Source organism: Protopterus annectens, chromosome 3.part1 (genome assembly GCF_019279795.1).
Source record: "Protopterus annectens isolate FY-2018-M chromosome 3.part1, PAN1.0, whole genome shotgun sequence".
Lineage (NCBI taxonomy): Eukaryota > Metazoa > Chordata > Ceratodontiformes > Protopteridae > Protopterus > Protopterus annectens.
In genome coordinates, this window is record NC_056732.1 from 770126714 (window position 1) to 770146727 (window position 20014).

Below are 20014 nucleotides of genomic sequence, written 5' to 3' on the forward strand. Positions count from 1 at the left end.
ATCATAATACACCACGTACTACTCTGAAGACAAGAAAAGGAGACAAGAACTGACCCATTTCACATAACAGATTATACTGCTAGCTAGACAGTAATGCTCTTTTACATACTGATCTTCACTTTGACAGCACAGCCTTAATGACAAGCTATTGGTCAGTACTCTGAATGAAATGAAGCCAAAACAAACCACTCAAAATATTCCAAGTTTTCAAACACAACAAATATGGCTTCCTTATTATGTGGGGATGTGATTGGGTGTTACTTCTTCTGAGCACAGCCACTTCTCCTTCTGTGAAATAAATACAGTTAAAATGGAAGATTGATATGACATGTTTTGTGTACAGTCAACCGATATGCAAACTACCAAATGAAAGATGATAAAAGGCTATAAAGTATGTGAAGATTTCATAATACAGAAAGTCCAGAGACTACATGAAAAGATAAATGTTCTACTGCTAGACTTAAATCTTGCATGAAAGCAACAGTCACTTCTTAATCTTTCATTAAGGTAACAACTGCAGAGAATAAAATTCATTACTTGGTAAATATTTCTACCTCTTGTCTTTATTCAACACTTTTAGTTTGCAAAAATCAAGCTCCATGAGCTAAATATATTTATTCGGGTCTACCTGAAAACGCTGAAATCTCGAAACACCGACGATGAGAACACCGACACTGGAAGATCGACAAAGGAGAAGACCGACAGTTGAGAATCCTGACGCTGAGAACACCGACATGTAAAGGTAAGTGTACAATAGAGATGGACATTAGGGTCAGGGTGTGGGTAAGGTAAGTGTGCAATAGCGATGGTCTGTAGGGTTAGAGGTAGGTTAAGTGAGTTAGGGTTAGGGCGTGGGTCAGGTGAGTGTGCGATAGTGACAGACGTTAGGGATAGGGGCGGGTTAAGTGAGTTAGGGTTAGGGCGCGAGTTAGCTGAGTGTGCAATAGTGACGGATCTTAGGGTTAGGGTTTGGGTTAAGGTTAGTGTATAGATAGTTGTGTATGTAAGGTTCAGTGTAGGTCTGTAAGGTTTTTGGTGTGCTTGTGCTGTGTGTGTGCTTTTTGGATGGGATTTGTTTTGTTTGTTGAGTGTCGGGATTGTGGTTTGTCGGGTATGTGAAGTTTCGTGTTTCTGAACTTTCGGTTTTGTGGTGTCGGTGATTTCGTTGTTGGTGTTTTAGCACGTAGGTGTTGTCAGGTAGACCCATTTTTTCATAGCCCATAGTCACTCATGTATTAAACAGTGCCTATTACTCATTCACCTTTTTATAGAAAAAGCTGTAGGAATCGCTGAAACTTTCTTAGCAATGTTGTTAAATATAAGATGCAATGTGGATTGCAAAAAAAATGTGAAATAAAATATAGCTGATCCATATGATTCAATAAAAATAGTAGGGTTCATGTATTAATATTAAGAGTCACTAAACCTCATTACAATTACAATCAGATCATTAATACAGCATAAAAAATGAATTTCAACAGTGTCCACGGCAGCAGATGATATAAAAGTAGTTAAGGAAGAATGGATATGAATGACTCAGGATGACAAGGCAAGCAGGAAATAAACTGGCAAACTTTGATGAGAGGCAACAGACAGAAATGCTACATATATATGATACAATAATAATACTGGGCTGACGCAGTCATCCCAGCTAATATTCTATTGATGATAGCAATAAGATACCCATAGTTTTGTTGATTTGTAACATATTCTCAAAACCTAAAGGTATTTGTTTTGTTTATGAGTTGATACGATGGAAAATCCATGTTTCTGGCTTACCTAGGAGAATGCTCTCCTATCCAAACCTCTATGTTCTAATCTGTATCTATCAAATGTTTACTCAAAATAAAAGCCTTAGCTAGATAAGTATTACAATCCATTTTGAATAAATAGATCCATTTAGGATCTTTTAATATACATGGTTTTAAAAGTTAGTAATTTTAAAGTAACTATGGTACCATCACAAGGCTGGGTGATTTGGTACTTTTAATATTGAGATAAATTAGGCTTGAGAAAGTTTATTGTCTAAGGTTTACTGATTTTAGGAAAACCTATGTAAAACAAATCTCTGGTTCAGCAAACAAATGGTTACTTGTGGTTTTTTATTGTTGATTGTTTTTTACTTAATTAATTAATTGCTTGATTAGACTAACACTGTGTATAAAAGACATTTCTTTTCACATGGGATTGTATCTTGTATGTTTTTCGATGGTCTGAAGAAGTTGGCTTACCTTTTGCCAATGAAAGTGCTTACCAATAAAGGAGTTTAGTTCTACAAATCCGCTCTCTTTTTTTTTTGTTTTCACTAGGTTTGGTTTCTTTTTTTTGTTTTCACTAGTTTTGTTTTTTTGTCAGTACGTATGTTCTAATCTGTGATGCAGTTGCTCAATGACCATGCCTAATGTAAAAGTCAGCCTGGTGATCCAGTTACACAATGACCATGTCTAATGTTGGAGTCAGCCTGGCCACCCAGTTACACAATGATCATGTTTAATGTAGGAGTCACCTTGGTGATCTACTTACACAATAACCATGTCTAATGCAGGAGTCTGCCTGGTGATCCAGTTGCACAATGCCCATGTCTAATGTTGGAGTCAGCCTGGCCACCCAGTTACACAATAATCATGTCTAATGTAGGAGTCACTCTAGTGAGCCAATTACACAATAACGATGTCTAATGCAGGAGTCTGCCTGGTGATCCATTTGCACAATGACCATGTCTAATGTAGGAGTCAGCTTGGTGATGCAGTTGCACAATGACTATGTCTACTGTAGGTGTCAGCCTGGCCATCCAGTGGCACAAGGACTATGTCTAATGTAGGAGTCAGCCTGGGATTTCCAGTTGCACAATGACTATGTCTAATGTAGGAGTCAGCTTGGTGATGCAGTTGCACAATGACTATGTCTACTGTAGGTGTCAGCCTGGCCATCCAGTGGCACAAGGACTATGTCTAATGTAGGAGTCAGCCTGGCCATCCAGTTGCCAGTTGCACAATGATCATATCTAACGTAGGAATCAGCCTGGTGATCTAGTTATGCAATGATCATGTCTAATGTATGCGTCAGCCTAATGATGCAGTTGCACAATGACCATGTCTAATGTAGGAGTCAGCCTGGTGATCTAGTTATGTAATGACCATGTCTAATGTAGGAGTCAGCCTGGTGATCCAATTGCACAATAACCATGTGTAATGTAGGAGTCAACCTGGTGATCTAGTTAAGCAATTACCATGTCTAATGTAGGAGTCAGCCTGGTGATCTAGTTAAGCAATGACTGTGTCTAATTTAGTAATCAGCCCGGTGATGCAGTTACACAATGACCATGTCTAATGTAGCCTGCTTGCTTGATACTCAGCTATCTGTTAAACAGACTGCATCTTTCTAAAATGAGGTTAAAAGGAAGATGGAACCATTTGGCAAATTATAAACTTAGGACGCCAACTAGTTTCTCAATATGTGGATATTCCTTTCTGAAAAAAATGTGGTATGTTTAATTTAGTTTCAGCTCTGAGCTTTCAGTTTGTTCTGCTGTGCTATAAAGGGTCATAGATTGCCCATACTGATCTCCAGGTGAGTCTTCAGAAGAAAGAAGACATTGATTTTATAACATTTATTAAGCTTTATTCCCTGATTTTTTTAGTAGACTCATCATATGAATTCCATAAATAATCTATGTCTCGCAGTACATTGCAAAATATTTTAATGTAGATTTTCTCTTTCCAAATGTGTTAATTCAGTCAGACCCACAGATCATTTTTTGTATATGATTTTATTAAATAAAAAAGATTAAAGAAGTTATGTTCAACTTCAAGGGTTCTTATCTCTGTACCATAGGCTTGTAATGCACTGACTGAAAAGTAAACATTTTAAAAGTCATGTGACTACTGATACCTTAAATCATCATTTTCAAAAGATTATTCTTGCATTGTGAAATAAATTCTTTTTAATAAGTTATAAGTCTGCAGTACATAAATAAGTTTCTCTCTGAAGTTTGAAAAAATGGGATTCTATGTTACCATGAACTGAGGTGATACCTGTAATAATTGTATAGCTAAATTCTGGGTCATAACACTATACAAATGAATATATCTAAAAGTGCATGCTTTTTGTAATACATCAAAAGTTTGCACTAGAAGTGTAGATTTAAAAACACACATGCAAGTCATATGCATCCTAATACCATTACTTGATATAATGCTGCTATATCTTGATTAACATTGTTAGACTGAAAATTTTTACCGTATTCTTAGTGAAGTCACTATAGTACATTAAAGTAGAATAATAGGCCTGAAAATATGGAGTCAGATGTGTTTTCATGTATGCATTCAGTTTCAAGGAAAGATAGATCAGTAGAAGGGCAAGGATAATTTTGTTGTCTAAGCATGAGATGTGGAGAAATAACAGTTCTAAGGAAAAGCTACAAAATGTTCTTTTCCCAAGGGAAAGATATGTGTACTTGCAAATGGAATGCTAGATAAAGAATAGACTGTGAGCCACATGCAAGACATGACTTGGAAACCAAGGCTAAAGAGGCTTGTAAAACATTACAGGGTTTTGGTACTATTAGGAAATACTTCAGACGTGGTTAGTTAAGTTAGCTTTTGGACTGATATGCAAAGGTCTTTGCAGTGCAGACACTCGAGTCTGAGTACAGACGTCAGACCAAATATCCATACTATTCAGGACAAAAAGACTGTTTCAGTTAATATATTCAGGAGAATCAGAATATAGGTGCAGGGACCTTGGATATATTTATCAACACAGCTACTGTTATCCAGAATTCCAGAATTTCTACAGACTGTTATTGTTTATCAGCACTGTTACTGGAGACTGTAATTAGATATTGCTAACATCTAATAAAGTATTCTTAACCAAACTATACCATTTGCCGAATTCATTATGAAAAGTACAAAAAGACTTAGTCATTAAGGGGAGACTGGCACCAGTTAAGTACAAGTTTGGGTAATTAACAGATAAATACATTCATTCCAGTCTCATTTCAGTTGTTTCCAGTTAATTCCAATATACTACAGTCTTATCAATTCTTTCAAACATCAATGATAAAAACAGATCATCCAGTATACGTGCACTCAGAGAAAAGAAAAATAACCAGTTGACCTAAAACTCCTCAATTCCCAGACAAAAAAAGGTGTCAGTAGACATATATAATACTGTTATCCATTACTATGTTTTCCAGCAATTGCTATTGCATTATTATATTAAAGTAATATTTTCCAAATACCATCCAATTTACTATGATGGCAACTCTTTTATTAATCCAAACATATCACATAGCTATTTATCCTTTACAGTGTGTGTGATTAATATGTCAGCAGAACCAAAAAACTATAATAGAATATAATTGAATAAGTGGAATTTCTCATCATTATATGCAAGATGTTAATCACAGCACAATTCACAATAATCATTCAAAGTTTTTCTTAACTGAGAATAATAAGGGATGATTGATGGCAATCATGGAAGAAACAGCAATTGCCCTTTATGCTAAAGGTAATGTGTGAATATTTTTAAATGGAAAAGCATTTCTTAGACTAATATAATTCGAGAAGCACAAATCAAAGATTAACTAAATGGACCATAAGCAGTCACGGAATAAAGCTCACATTAAACCTTACCAGAATAAGGCAGTTTTGTGATGCAGAAAAAAATGGTACTCACTGTTGTACGTAATGTTAAATCCTCTACCAGACATTGAATGGTCAGCTTGGAATTCCAAACGCAAGATGTGACTATTACTGGTAAGATGAGAAGGCACATCCGCACCAGTAAATGTACCTAATATGGGTGATTCAAAATTTTCTCCATCTTTGATTGCAAGAAAGTCAAACTGGGATTCCAAGTCAAAGTCATTAAATGAGAGATGAATTCGACTGCCAGGGTCAGAGATTATTAACCACACACAATTCAAATTATTGCCATAACCTTCAGGGTAGTCAGGTGATAGAACTGTTCCCATTGGTGCAGTAAAATTTGAAAGACATGGAACTGTAGGGAAGAAAAAAGAACAGTTGTTTATGTATTTTGTAATTATTTTCCACTACAGATACATTATGAAACACTAATAAAATGCTTTTATACAAATATAAATTATCATCAGAAAGTGGTGCTGAAGCTGTTATTTGTTCATTTTCTACTTTCCTGATAACATATTCTTCCACAAAATATTAAGTGTATTATCTGTAAATATCATAAACTAAAATCCAGCAAATACTCAGAGCAGCCCTTGAAGGCTTCTAGAAGGTGTTTTGTTGTTAATCTTTCAACACTTTTCTGTACCTATGAATATTTTTTTTTCTGCTTTGGAATAACCTTTCACAATTATTAGGCCAAACACCATATGATTTTACATACTTGTGGTAGCTTCAAAATATGTAATTCTCTGCAACCATATTTATAATGATAATATAAATGTGCAGGTCTGATACAAAAACAAAAATCTGGCAAAGCTAGACTTTCCATTGTGTGATGCCTTAAACCCTTTGTATCAGAGGCAACATGGGATATATGCAAATTACCCTTTGAGGAGATCAGGTATTTCACCTAAATGGCAATTCTGAACATCCATGACTTTTTCTTTTACTCTTACTTCTATTTATGGACATGTTGCCTCTGATACAAGGGGTTTAAGGTATCACACAGTGGAAAGTCTAGCTTTGCTAGATTTTTCTTTTTGTGTTTTTAACCAATTGGTTTTCCTGTGTCACCTTTTTACTCATTATTTTAGTTTGTTAGTTGGGATATTTTGTAGACACTCTAATGTTTGTGGATAGCAGTTAGGTACGACAAGCTTGTATTTCCAAAAGTCAAACATTCCTCTTATGCTGTGCTGATGATGCCATAAGAAGGCAGAAACATGCATGTCCACAGCTAGATGGGTTTGACTTTATTGGCCTGAAACTATCCATAAATACATGTAAAATTAAAAGTAAAAGTAAAAGTCATGGACATTCAGAATTGCCATTTAGCTGAACCACCTGATATCCTTAAAGGGTAATTTGCATATATCCCATGTTGCCTCTGATACAAGGAGTTTAAGGAATCACACAGTGGAAAGTCTAGCTTTGCTAGACTTTTCTTTTTGTGTTTTTTTAACCAATTGGTTTTCCTGTGTCACCTTTTTACTCATTGTTTTAGTTTGTTAGTTGGGATATTTTGTAGACACTCTAATGTTTGTGGTTATAAGTTGGGTACAATGACCCTGTGTTTCCAAAAGTCAAACAATTCTCTTATGCTGTGCTGATGATGCCATAAGAAGGCAGAGACATGCATGTTTTTTTGTTGTTCTTTTGCAAAAGAAGTATCCTTGTGTCTCCCAAAGTGGATTTTCACACCAAACTCGCTTTAAGTATAATAGAATACCTCCATGATTAAACAAACACAACAACGAAGGCTGCTCTATAAGGTGCCCACTTCCACTCTTTTCGCTAATGTCAGGAAAAAGCAGCAGTTAACATAATACATTAAGCAAAGTACTTGAGAACAAAAATGCCTTTACGGTAATACAGTTAAGACAAACCTAACCAAGAAAAGGATTAACTGAGCAAACTGAGATTACGCATACAGTTTCCATGCATTATCTTAAGTATACTGAATAATACATTAGCAGGAAATTACATTAGGCTAGCTACCTGCAGTTCCTTTTTGGATCTGATTCCAAAGATCAGCATTTTTATATGTTTGTAATAACAGCTTTATTTAAATGAGTAAAAACATATCTGTATTATTAATCTCAGTCATGTGGAAACATGACTATTCAGCAGCTGGAATCTATCATTACCTGCATCTTCTGGAAAAGTAATTATAAGAAAGCTGACAGAAACCATTATTACAAAAGTCTGATCAATCTTAAGTAGTTTACTTTCACTGGTAGCAAGAACTCATCTAGACATAGAACTTGTGTGAGAAAAACACACATCTGTAAAGAAGAAGGTTTGTCTTACTGTAATATATGGGATGTTAAATGCAGAAGAGTGACGACATGATTGTGCTAAATCTGTATAAACATGGTACTGTACATCACTCACAATTTATGCAGATGGTGGATAGTTTAGAGGGAATGGAAGTAAAGGGTGGTACGTATCAGAACATATGGCAGAGCATCAGGAATGTTTCAAGAAGGGCTTGGAAACAGAAAAGTCAGGAAGTAGGTCTAAACAGCTATATGGTAACGATACAGAAGGGAATCAACGTAGACACAATATAAAGGCTCAGAGCAGAGCTAGAGAGGGGCAGATGTAGTGCGCACTCGCCGAGAGGAAGAGCAGACTGCTGCCAGAAAATAAGCTCTCCATAAAGAGAGATAATAGTGTTGGGTTACAGGGACTGCCTGGGAAAAGTAAGGACGGGGGACCAGTATATATGGTGTCTGAAATAAGAAGGCTTTTCATACTGTGCATAATATCTTATGTTCAGATTTCCTCAGGTGTGAATATCAGGGAGTGTTTACATGACAGGATGAAGGAACTAAGAGGCCAAGAATGCATAAACATGCAGACAGGTTAAATAAAGAGTTGTTAGGATGAAAAGAGGTACATATCAATAATTACTAGTAATAAAGGTTTTGGCCAGCTGCATAGGAAAATGAATTAGAAGTAAAAGTGGATAGAAGGAAGGAATAAATAACCGGTGTCAAAATTATGTACTAAAACTAAATGCCAAGAAAGGCATTTTTGCATAATTTTGGAAGACATCTAACCTAGGGAACGATGGAGTTGACAGAGTGTCCGTAAGAGTTGATCCAGTTGTTTGGGGTTTGGGAACTTATGGAGACAGTGACCTAACTGTTGATCAACATGTGTCTACTGTAAGAAGGTCCTTCTATATTGCTCAGCTTATAAACAAAAGGATTGCGTCTACATCTAAGGATATCACTGTCTCCCTTTATTCAGCCCTCATTAGGTCAGTCATTGAATATAATGTCCCCTTTGCATGTATATGTCCAGACACATGCAACAGCTGGAAAACCCACAGAAATACCTTACTAAATGAATACAAGGCCTAAGCAACATATCCTACATGGATCAACTCAAATCCCTGTCACTATACTCAGTATCCTGCAGACTGCTAAGCCAATACGAGGCATAGTCTGACACATTACTGATGGATTTACCACACAAGAGCAAGTCAAATTACATTAGCAATACACATCAGCAGAATGGTTTGGAGGGACAGGTATATCTCACAGGCGATACTGCTGCTGTGAAACACATAAAACAAAGTTTATTCCTGTCCATATTCAAGCACAACTTGGATCTATGGATGGTAAACAGAAAATTTACCCCAGTACTAGCCCCTGTGGTACTAATGGACAGAGGCAGCTCCTAAATGCTTTATTCCATGCATGGGTCCCCTCAAATTATCTATGGTATGATCCTAATTATTCTCATTAGGGGTAATATATAATTATTGACCATGGGATGGGTAAGGCCAATCTATAACAAAATAGTATAGGTTATTCTGAGCACAAAAAGGAAAGATGTATAGTCATAAAGGGCCCACAGGATAGCTAATCTAGTATTTACGTATGATCTTACAAACATAAAAGGGAGTTTTTTTTTACTTTTTTTAATTTATTTGTATATCTGAATGTGTATGTTGATAACTCGGACGGGAAGTTAGGGATGTGTGATAGATTCTGCAATAGTGCAAAACTGCAGCAACCTGCATCTGAGAATTTAGGAATATCTATTTTGAGTGACAGAAAAAGGTGAGGATTGCCAAAAGCAAAAGGGGGGATTAAGTAGTCTGGGATTCTGTTGCTCCCAGATTTGAAAATCAGCGAGAAAAGGAGAAGTTGGCATGGGTATGTGTAAGTAGCTAGACAGGCGGCCCAGAAGGGTGATGTCATTAATAGAATGGATGGTGGCCCAGAATGGTGATGTCATTAACAGAATGGATAGGGGTGGCAAGACTGCTGATATGGTTTCACTATTTATTTTGGTTCACATGCCTGTTTATAGCACGTGATTTGAGGTGGCTGGGGCAATGCTGAACATATGTGACACAACTGTATGAAAAGGTACAAGAACAAGAATAACAAAACGATGTATGATGAGTGAACAAAATGATATATGATGAAGTAACAAAAGGATATACGATGAGTTAACAAATAGGAGTCAGGGCAGCTGAACGTTGTGAGGTTTGTCACTGTAAAAAATGCCATCTGGGTAATGAAAGGCAGGAAGAGGAATGAGATAGAATGGGTTGTATAAGTAAAAAATAAATAAATATAGGTGAAGATTTTTATGCAATCAGTATATGAAGATACTGGGGAAAGATTCCACAGTAAGAAATATCCGACTATGCAGCTACCGTTATTACTCTGCATACTGTCTAATACAGCTTTCCTTAAAAAAGATGCCACAGGCATTATGCTATTCTTTTTGCAGTAGTTAGTATTAGATACAGACTTCCAATTCAACAAAAATTTTAACATGTGTTAAACTACACACATAAAAAACAAATGCTGGGTAGGACTAAACTTCACTGCTATGACCACATGTGTAGAGGAGGACAATCCTCTGCATCAGTTTGTTCAACTTTTTCATCTTGTCAAACCCACACACAGAAGAAAATATTTGATATCTTATTGTCAATTACATGACTACTGGTTATCTAACAATTGAATAAAGGTGTGCCTGATTGATCAGTTATGAATATCCAATTATATAGTTATGTTCTAAATGATATATAATTTCAGTCAGGACCAGAGATGACTAAGTATGTTTATTGGCTGGTTATCGTTGTAACAAGAGCATGAAGATACTCATATATGTAAACATATACTTATAAGTAGCAGGAAACATGCTGCAGGAAGCTATTATTCATCAGTCAGTAGACAATTACTGGTAATGTCAGGGCATGAAATATTAAAACAATAACCAACGCCTGGGTGTGGGTAATGCTGGATTTATACACAGTTGGTGTGGTTTGGTCACGAGGGTGAAGCCCGAGTGGCCAAACAAAGACAACCATGGGTAAATCCAGCATTGCCCACACCCAGGCATGGGTTATTGCTATTATACAATGACATTATTTAAGTAAAAAAATAATTACTTTTCTTAAATAATGGCATTGTATAATGCCTCCTTGCTGCCCTTCCACAGCTGTCTAGTATTCTGCGGCAGTTCTGATGTACTGCGTATGCATATGCTTACGCAGTACATCAGAGCTGTGGACAAAAGCAATGGAGAAAGCAAGATCTCCGTTGCTTTTTACAAACTGTCTCGCTATGTTAAAGGAGTTTAACATAGCAAAACAGCTTTAAAACAAGCAACGGAGAATCTCCGTTGCTTTTTTTAAAGCTGTCTCGCTATGTTAAATCCATTTAACATCGTGAGACACCTTTAGAAAAAGCAATGGAGATCGGAAGATCTCCGTTACTTTTTTTAAAGCTGTCTCGCTATGTTAAACTCGTTTAACATAGAGAAACAGGTTGTAAAAAGCAATGGAGATCTTGCGTTCTCCTTTGCTGTAAAAAAAAAAGTTATACTAATGGAAAAAGTCTGGGCGATTGGACCTTTTTCCATTACTATAACTCTGATTTACAACATACACGCTGACCAATCAGTATGCACGTTTTGGAATATTAATGGGGGTTGTTGTATAATGTTCTATAGATGCCATCTCTAGAGGAATATTAACAAGATGGAAGGTGAGTTAAATTTCTTTGTGTATCTGCACCTAAGTTGCCTAACTGGTGTGGCCACTGAGCTGCTTTCTGCATTGCCTCTTATGGATTAAGTATTTCATTTTCTGCTTTGACTAAATCTATGTTTTTATTTTCTTCTTTGAGTAATCTATATGGCCTGCTAATTTTGGCAATCCTGGTTTTAAGTTCTGGTTTCGTCTAAGTGAGCTAAATTACTGCTTTCCCTTTGTAACTTTTATCTCTTGGGCTTCATAATTCACTTGTTTTTCATGGGTTATTTTGCTTCCTTAAATATTATTTAATACATAGAGTGTAGCCTTGTCTTGTCTTATGATAAGACTTGAGGCCTTCATTACATGTAATCAGTGTCAGATTCTACTGGAGTTTTAAAATCAGAAAAAAAAAACTTTCTCCACCCACATACCTAGTTTCTGTTGTGCTTTTAAACTCTGTGGCTTTTGAGCTGCCCACCCCTCCTGTAAATTTATCTTTGAAAATTCCTTCCAGTCTCATCTCATCCTCTCACGCTACTGGGCACAAAAAAGGTCAAACTGTGAAAGCCTTCCCTTAGAATCTAAACGCTTGTGTTATCCTCTGTTTAATATCATCCTGTTCACTTAGTACACACACACTTGTTTCCATCTTACTTTTAAAATCTGTAACATAAGACTAGGCTACCAATCCCTGGAGAACCATGGAACTGTTTTTCAGGAATCAGCTTGGGACTGGTATTTGTTTAGCTCCTCGCAAGAAAAGAAGAAGGGGGACTTTGTTTCCTAGCATTCCAAGGGATTATCATTCACTGGACAGCCTGAAAATGACTTCTTAGGAGTCAGCTTGGGATTAATGCTACTGCTTTGTTCCTAGTGGCAGAAGGTGCAGAGGAGCACTGATTCTTGCTGGTCTCTGATTTGGCAGTGTGTATTGGATTTTACTGAGTGCTCTTTGCTAGGGATGGTCTGCACCTGTCTCTCAAAGGCTTTTGTATATTGGCTAAAACCTCATCCACCCATATAGTGCCTCTTTTAGGCAATATCAGTATACAAAATCTTCCAACTTAAAAAAAAAAATAGAATCTGGATAACATAAAGGTATTGCTGCTCAGTGCTAGGAACCACAACACAAAAACATTTGACTCTCTACAGGCATTGTTTACCCTGGAATACATTGATATATGCATTGTCATGAAGATGTAGTTGAAGACCACTGAGAGCATCCCATCAATGCTAGATTTAAATAGCTATTACATGTCCAGGCCCATCAAACTAAATAAAGGCACTAAAGGCATCAGTGTTTCTATATTCATGAAACAAAATGTTACCTCCAGGCTATGTGCAAAGGTAGAGTGTTAATGGACACTGGTAATTATGGACCCATAAGTCTGTCCAGCCTCATCTGTAGGGCAGTGGAGATGATCATTATTGAATTAATAAGTAAGGAAATAGATAACATACAAACTCTTGAGCCAAGCCAGTTTGATTTTGTCAAAGGCAGATCCTGCCTGCCTAATCTGGTCAACCTCTTCAAAAATGTTACTGAAGTAATTGATGAGGGAAAATTGATACACATCATATATCTAGACACCCCAAAGATATTTAACACTATCCTACATCAGGTATTGCTGCTAAACTATCACAGCTGAATGCTTACTTGTATGCAACTCATTGGATAGTGAATTATATCACAAATAAAACCCAGGAAATTAGGGTAGGTATTTCTACCTCCCCCAAAGACCTGTAACTAGTGTTGTATCCTACAGATCAGTGCTTGAGTTGCTCTTCTTTGGCATTTACTTCCCGGAAGTCAGAATTAATGTTGAAGGTTTATGGCTGACTAAGTTTATAGATGACAGTAAACTTGATGTCATCATAAACTGCCTAGAAGACACCAAGGTCCTGCAAGAGGGCTCTTCCCAAACAAACAGCTGGTGTCATAACCATGAGCAAAAAACTAAATGCCAAAAAATGTATAATAGTCTTCTTTGTCAAGCATGATGTCACCTTGCAACTATCACATTGACGATACACCCCTGAAAATTGATGCAGAGTTAGGGACCTTGAAACAAATGAGAATGTAAGCTGCCCTTTGATTACCGTGAATCCTGTATTGTAAGAAAGTCCTTTTTCACTGTGTAACTTATTAGTAAGGGTAGGATGTCCAGGTCCAGAGAAGTGAGTATTTCATTGCATTCAGCACTTATTAACCAAAATTCTATACAAGCAGAATTATTATTTTCACCTCTTATAATAAGAAAGACACATTTTCTGTGATACAAACTTCAGAAAATGTGGTTAACAAGAGTTTGCCCTGATAGAAATGTTATGGAACTATAAATATATAATGGAAGAGTATAATTGTTAACTGGTCCAAGACAGTGGAAGTAAGGATTCTTTGGTGTATTCAACTATTTTCTTTGGTTTAATCATGTGGGTCTGGAACATTAAAAAAGTAAGAAACTCTAGCCTTTAATGTGAAAATTCCATGTGAAATCTGAAGTAATTATAATGTAGAAGGAGGAGCACATGATGCTAGCAACAGAGTGGTGAATGTTATATAATTGCTCATTGATGTCAACATATGTTCAACTGCAAAGGTGTAGCCAGGCATACTGTTACTGTTTGTACTGTAGTGAGTACATTCTTTTCTGAGCATTATATCACTATCGCTTTTTTCAGGTCATATTACATCGACAGCTGTCTAAATGAATATCTTTACCAACGGATGAAATATTGCCAACCTAAAAACAATATTTTTAATAGTTTAACAGAAAACAGTTGAAAATGTTACTAAACATTTACTAAGTGCTTGGAGACAGCATTTTTGAAAGCTATGTCCATTTTTAAGTGTTAGGTGTCTGGTGGGAGGTTGATAGCACTAAACAGCGTTTGAGTACAAAATGGAATTTCCTTGCTCACCACTATTTGACTGTACATCATATAATAAGCTTGCTTAGTTTGACAAGAAATACAAAAGGTAAAAAGCATTTGGCCTGTTGTTCTCCTTGAATTGTCCACCCCAAGTAGTCTTGTATATATCCTAAGTGGAAGGGGTGAGGGTGTATACAGCCCAAGGGGAAGTAGTGAGGGCTGTATACAGTCTAAGAACAGCTGGTGAGGCTTTATACAGCCTATGAGGAAGTGGTGAAGCTGTATTTAGCTGAAGGAGATGTAGTGGGGGCTGTATACAGCCTAAGGGGAAGTAGCGAGTGCTTTATATAGCCTAAGAGGAAGTGGTGAGGCTGTACATAGCCTAAGGGGAAATAGTAAGGGTGTACACAGTCTAAGGGGAAGTAGTGAGGGTTGTATACAGCCTAAGAGAAAGTGGTGAGGCTGTATACAGTCTAAGAGGAAGTGTTAAAGGCTGTATACAACTTAAAAGGAAGTAGTGAGTTCTGTATACAGTCTAAGAAGATGTGTTGAGACTGTATGCAGCTTTACAAGTGGTGAAGCAGTATACAGCATAACAGGAAGTAGTGAGGACTGTATACAGTCTAAGAAGAAGTGGAGAGTTTGTATACAGCTTAAGATGAAGTGGTGATGGATGTACACCGCTTTAGATGAAGTGGTAAGGGCAGTATACAACCTAAGAAGTGGTGAGGACTGTATACAGCATAAGATGAAGTGATGAGGCTGTATACAGCTTAAGATGAAGTGGTGGGAACTGTATACAGCCTAAGAGGAAGTAGTGAGGCTGTATACAGCCTAAGATGAAGTGGTGAGGACTGTATACAGCCTAAGATGAAGTGGTGAGGCTGTATACAGCCTAAGAAGAAGTAGTGAGAGCTGTAAGTATGAAAATGAAGTTACCAATACACTTTCATTAAAAATGTGTGGAAAATTTATATAGTATTTTCCTATGAAATCCTGAATACTTTGTAGAAACAAAGGTGCTATGTCAAAAAGTGAAATGCATTTTATTTCTCCACTTATACAAGATTTAAAGAGAAAAGTTAAAAAATCTTCTGGAAGGCGATGGACAGCTACTTTTGCACTTGAAATGACTATGCAGTCTAATTTGGCTTAAAAAAGTGACACATTCTTGCAGGATAAGCATTTGAGTATGTTTCAAAAGAAGCCATGTCAAGGAAATGGTACTGGTGTAGGTCTTCAAACCACAGCTAGGACAACTTTCTCTGTGATACCTATACTCCTGTTTTGTGAATTTGAAGTGAAATTTCTTATATGTTAGACCATATGAAAACTAACCAGACCCTCTGGCAAACCTTATGTAGTTTGAATGGGTTTTACCTTCCTAAATGTAGCTTGAAATAAGTCATCTGTCAGATTTTAGTACAGGTACTTTTGTGTTCTAAAATTGGCTTTCCCGGGCCTCTCAAAAAAAGCAGATAATATAACACTGATTTTGAAGAAGTCTTTTCTTTTTTGCATATTGATAACTCTGCTAATGGCAGACACAGCAGTGTGATTCACAGCATGTTATTAGAGATGTCGCAGGTGATTCAGGGTCAAAAATAGCATAATTTGATGAAACTGCGATCATTAAAAGACAGCACAGATGTTTCAAGGTGCACTAGCCAATATATCTCTAACATTTCTTCTTCTATATTCTAAAGCTAACTAGCTTTAAAAATTCTGAAAAATTATTGTCATACACTCTTTGTTTAAGCAAACGTGGTGCAGAGGCATGACTGACACTGGCAAAATTACCCCTGTGGATTAAAAAAAAATGGATGTCAATTGTAAGGTTTCAAAAAGTTTTTTTTATTATTTTATTTTTCAGAAGTCTGATTTACTATAGATGTAATAGGTGACCCAATGATTACCCTATTCAAAAAAAGAAAAAAAAAAATAATGCCTGATATTCCTATGAATTATTCTTCATTCTAGTTACTATCTAATTAACATATTTTTTCATTTGTGACGCATCCTGTATTACAATTCAAACCCAGTTCGAAAACAACTGTTATGTTTGACAGTTTAGCTGTTTTACTCATATGATGTAATTTTGTGGCACCTTATCTAAAATAAAGAAGAGATCTTTCAAAAATGATAACACTCACTTGGGTTTTTCAGCCTATATGGAATGTTTGCCCATGACAGTACAGACATTCCTGTCATTTTTCTTGTTTTACTATTAATGTATCATAGTGCTTGTCTTGTGATAGCAAAGACACCACTTACAGATATATATATATATATATATATATATATATATATATATATATATATATATATATATATATATATATCAGTATTACAAAGACCAATAACATCATGTATTCTACTTTTGACAGATAGCCTTCCACTGGAAAAGGTGACACAGAAGTTGCTATTTTGTTTCAAAGGCTGATGGCACACAGCTTTTCCACATCCTTTTCACTGAATGGGAAGCTCCCACTCTAGCATTAACAGCCAAGGTGTAAAAGGATGAGGCTTTGACTATGGTGTAGAAAATATGGGATTGAATGGAGACCTGGGGGGGGGGGGTGGCTGACATTCTGTGTAAATAGAACCTAGCAGAAGAAAGAGTCTCAACACACAGTATAATGGACAAAGATGTACCTTCATGAACAATGGACTTGCCAATGTAATTATCCCCCGTAAACACTCCCCCTGTAACCTTTTACTTCTCTTCTCTCTTCCTTCCCTTCAATAACAAACCTACTACTTTATCTTCTCCTCTTGGTACATCACTGTACAAACATAACTAGTAAAATATTTCAGCTATGTAACTATTGCACTATTATGCATATAATATGTGATTATGAATGTATCCCTGTAATGAATGTATTTCTATGTATTTCACTTGCCACAGTTTAATGTATGACACTGTAATGCAATAATACATGGTACTGATGAATGTAACATGTGGCACTGTAATGCAGTAATCTGTGGTACTGATGAATGTATTTCTATATGTATTCAATATGTAAAATTTCTATTTTCTGTTGGAGCTTTTCTCCTTGGGCCTGCGCTGAAAATGGGCATTTGTAGCCCAGTCAGACAAACCCGGTCAACAAATATAAAATAAATGATACCTGTAGCATAATAGTCACATTTCATATTGTGTGTGGGAACATGTGGGATTTTATGGATATCAGGAAGTCATGTGGGCCATTACACAGGCCAAGGGAAAGAAAACATCTACACTTATGGCTGAGTGGATGACATTCTATCCACTACTCAACTCTCAGCTCAGCACCCAGTAGCTGGAGTGTAACAGGGAAAGAATGATAGAGAGGAGGGAAAAGAGCTAGATGGTAAGCAGGCCTGCAGAGCAAAAGACCACAGAGGAAGCATATATTTTATATATATTTTATACTGGACTGCATTTAGTAGGCTGAAGTTGATTCTATTAGTTCAAAGCTGTTATTTTGTTTTTTTTTTTTTTGATTTTGGTTCCATCATTTTTGCTATTTACTGCATGTTAAAAAACAAAAATCACTGAAAAAAGCATAGTCAGGAGCCCAAGAACAGAATTAGCATTCAAAGTTTAACATACTGCTTTCATTCAACAAGACTTCATCAATGAAGCTATATATTGAATAGGCCTCAAGAATACATTTTCAGCCATGAGTGACGCTATTACACAGTAAAGGAGCACACAAACACATGAATACAAATTTAGTATACAAATTATCCTGTAGCTTAGTAAAGAAACATTAGTATATGTAATAAAATCACAAGTCAAAATTGTTATTGCATCATTGCTGCAGCACGTTCTGTATGTGAATATCTACAAATACAGTTTCTGACTGTAGACAGAACAGTTGTCTAAAGCTACTGGGACTTGAGCTCTTGTAGTGCTCCCCATCTAAAACTCTAGGAAAATTGTTTTGCTTAAAAATTCAGACAATGCTGCCATCTTATTTGATATTTTCTAATAGTTTCATTTTAAACAGTACATTGTTAGTAAAACAAACCACCATTTGTCCTCACTGTTTTGATGTCTGACTTAACAGTTTGTGCAACATTAAATAAAAATGTTTCCAAACTGACCATGGCCTTTTGCAGAGCAATTCTAGAGACCCTCACTCTATTTACTACAAGTCACTTAGGAAGGAATGCTTGAAAACCAAATCTGCAGACAGTGCATAACCTGGCTGATCATACTACCACCACTATCTAAAAGTTATTTAAGCAATAACCAATAATGTGGTGTAGTATATTGAAGATTTACCCTCAGCTGGCGTGGTTTTATCACAAGGGCAAAGCCCGATTGATTAATAAAGCCAACCATGGGTAAATCTTCAATACCACAACCATGGAGTCGGTTATTGCTATTATACAATGACATTATTTATGAAAAAAAATACTTACTTGTCTTAAATAATGTCTTTGTATAACGGCGCATTACTGTTCTTCTGCCGGTGGTGGTATACTGCTTCTTTATGTTGATGTGCTACACATGTGTATGGAACTTGCATTTCCACACATACCCAGTATATCAATGCTTTGAAATGGAAGCAACGGAGAAATGAAAGTCTCTGTTGCTCCGTTTTTTTTTTTTTTTTTTAATTAAAAAAAAAAAAGTTTTGGACACTTTATACCAACGGAAAAAAGTTTGGGCAACTGCACCTTTTTCTATTGGTATATTGTGGGATTTATAACGGGCACACTGGCCAATCAGTGTGCACATTTTGGAATATTAATGAGGGGGATCATTGTATAATTATAGTTTTTTTTTTTTTTTTTTTTATAGACTGCATTATGTTTTAAAAGCCACTTTCCTACAATATGCCTGTGAAAGGGTACTTCCTTCATAGATTTTGTTTATGAATTAATTTGAGTTGTATGATTTAACCATTTGTTTTGCTATTAAGGGGCTACTTTTCAGAATCACAGAAGGATTTCTGAAATCAGTCATCTGGTTTATCAGGAGGTTTGACTGATGTGTACTGCCTCCTAGCACATTGGTACTCTCTCTCAACATTTAGTGAGTGACAGGTCTATGCAGCTTATCAGCAGCTTCAAGCTGGAAGTCAAACGTAGAAAAGATCAGGATGTATTAAAGGCAGCGAGAAGGATAACACATCTTTGGACCACTGTTGTCCTTGTGTAACTTCTTCAGATGTAGTGGCACAGCTCATGCAGGCTGCCAAATAACTGAACAATGTTGATTAATTGACTTTGTAGATATTTAAAAGATGGTTACTTTTGCTGTTGCTGTTTGTTGTTATTGTTGCTATTGTTATAAAGTGTTATTGTCAATATCACCTTACGGTGACCCTAAGGATATTTACTCTGAATGGAATTTTGTCTTTACTCAGATTAATAATTACTGACAGGAGGTCCTCTAATTACTGGTCTTCCCTTTTATGTTGACTTTTGACCTTGACAAACATGATATCTTCTCCTACTGATCTTTCTTTGCATTATACAT

At 36.3% G+C, this 20014-nt stretch overlaps 1 protein-coding gene across 1 annotated transcript in view; it reads right to left on the reverse strand.

The window, feature by feature from the left end:
• LOC122797720 (CUB and sushi domain-containing protein 3) overlaps positions 1–20014 on the reverse strand; it is a 5249173-nt gene that overhangs the window by 3019054 nt on the left and 2210105 nt on the right. Inside the window, exon 14 of the mRNA XM_044066251.1 lies at positions 5680–6006. Coding sequence (XP_043922186.1) covers positions 5680–6006 — 327 coding nt within the window. The remainder of the gene's footprint in view (positions 1–5679; positions 6007–20014) is intronic.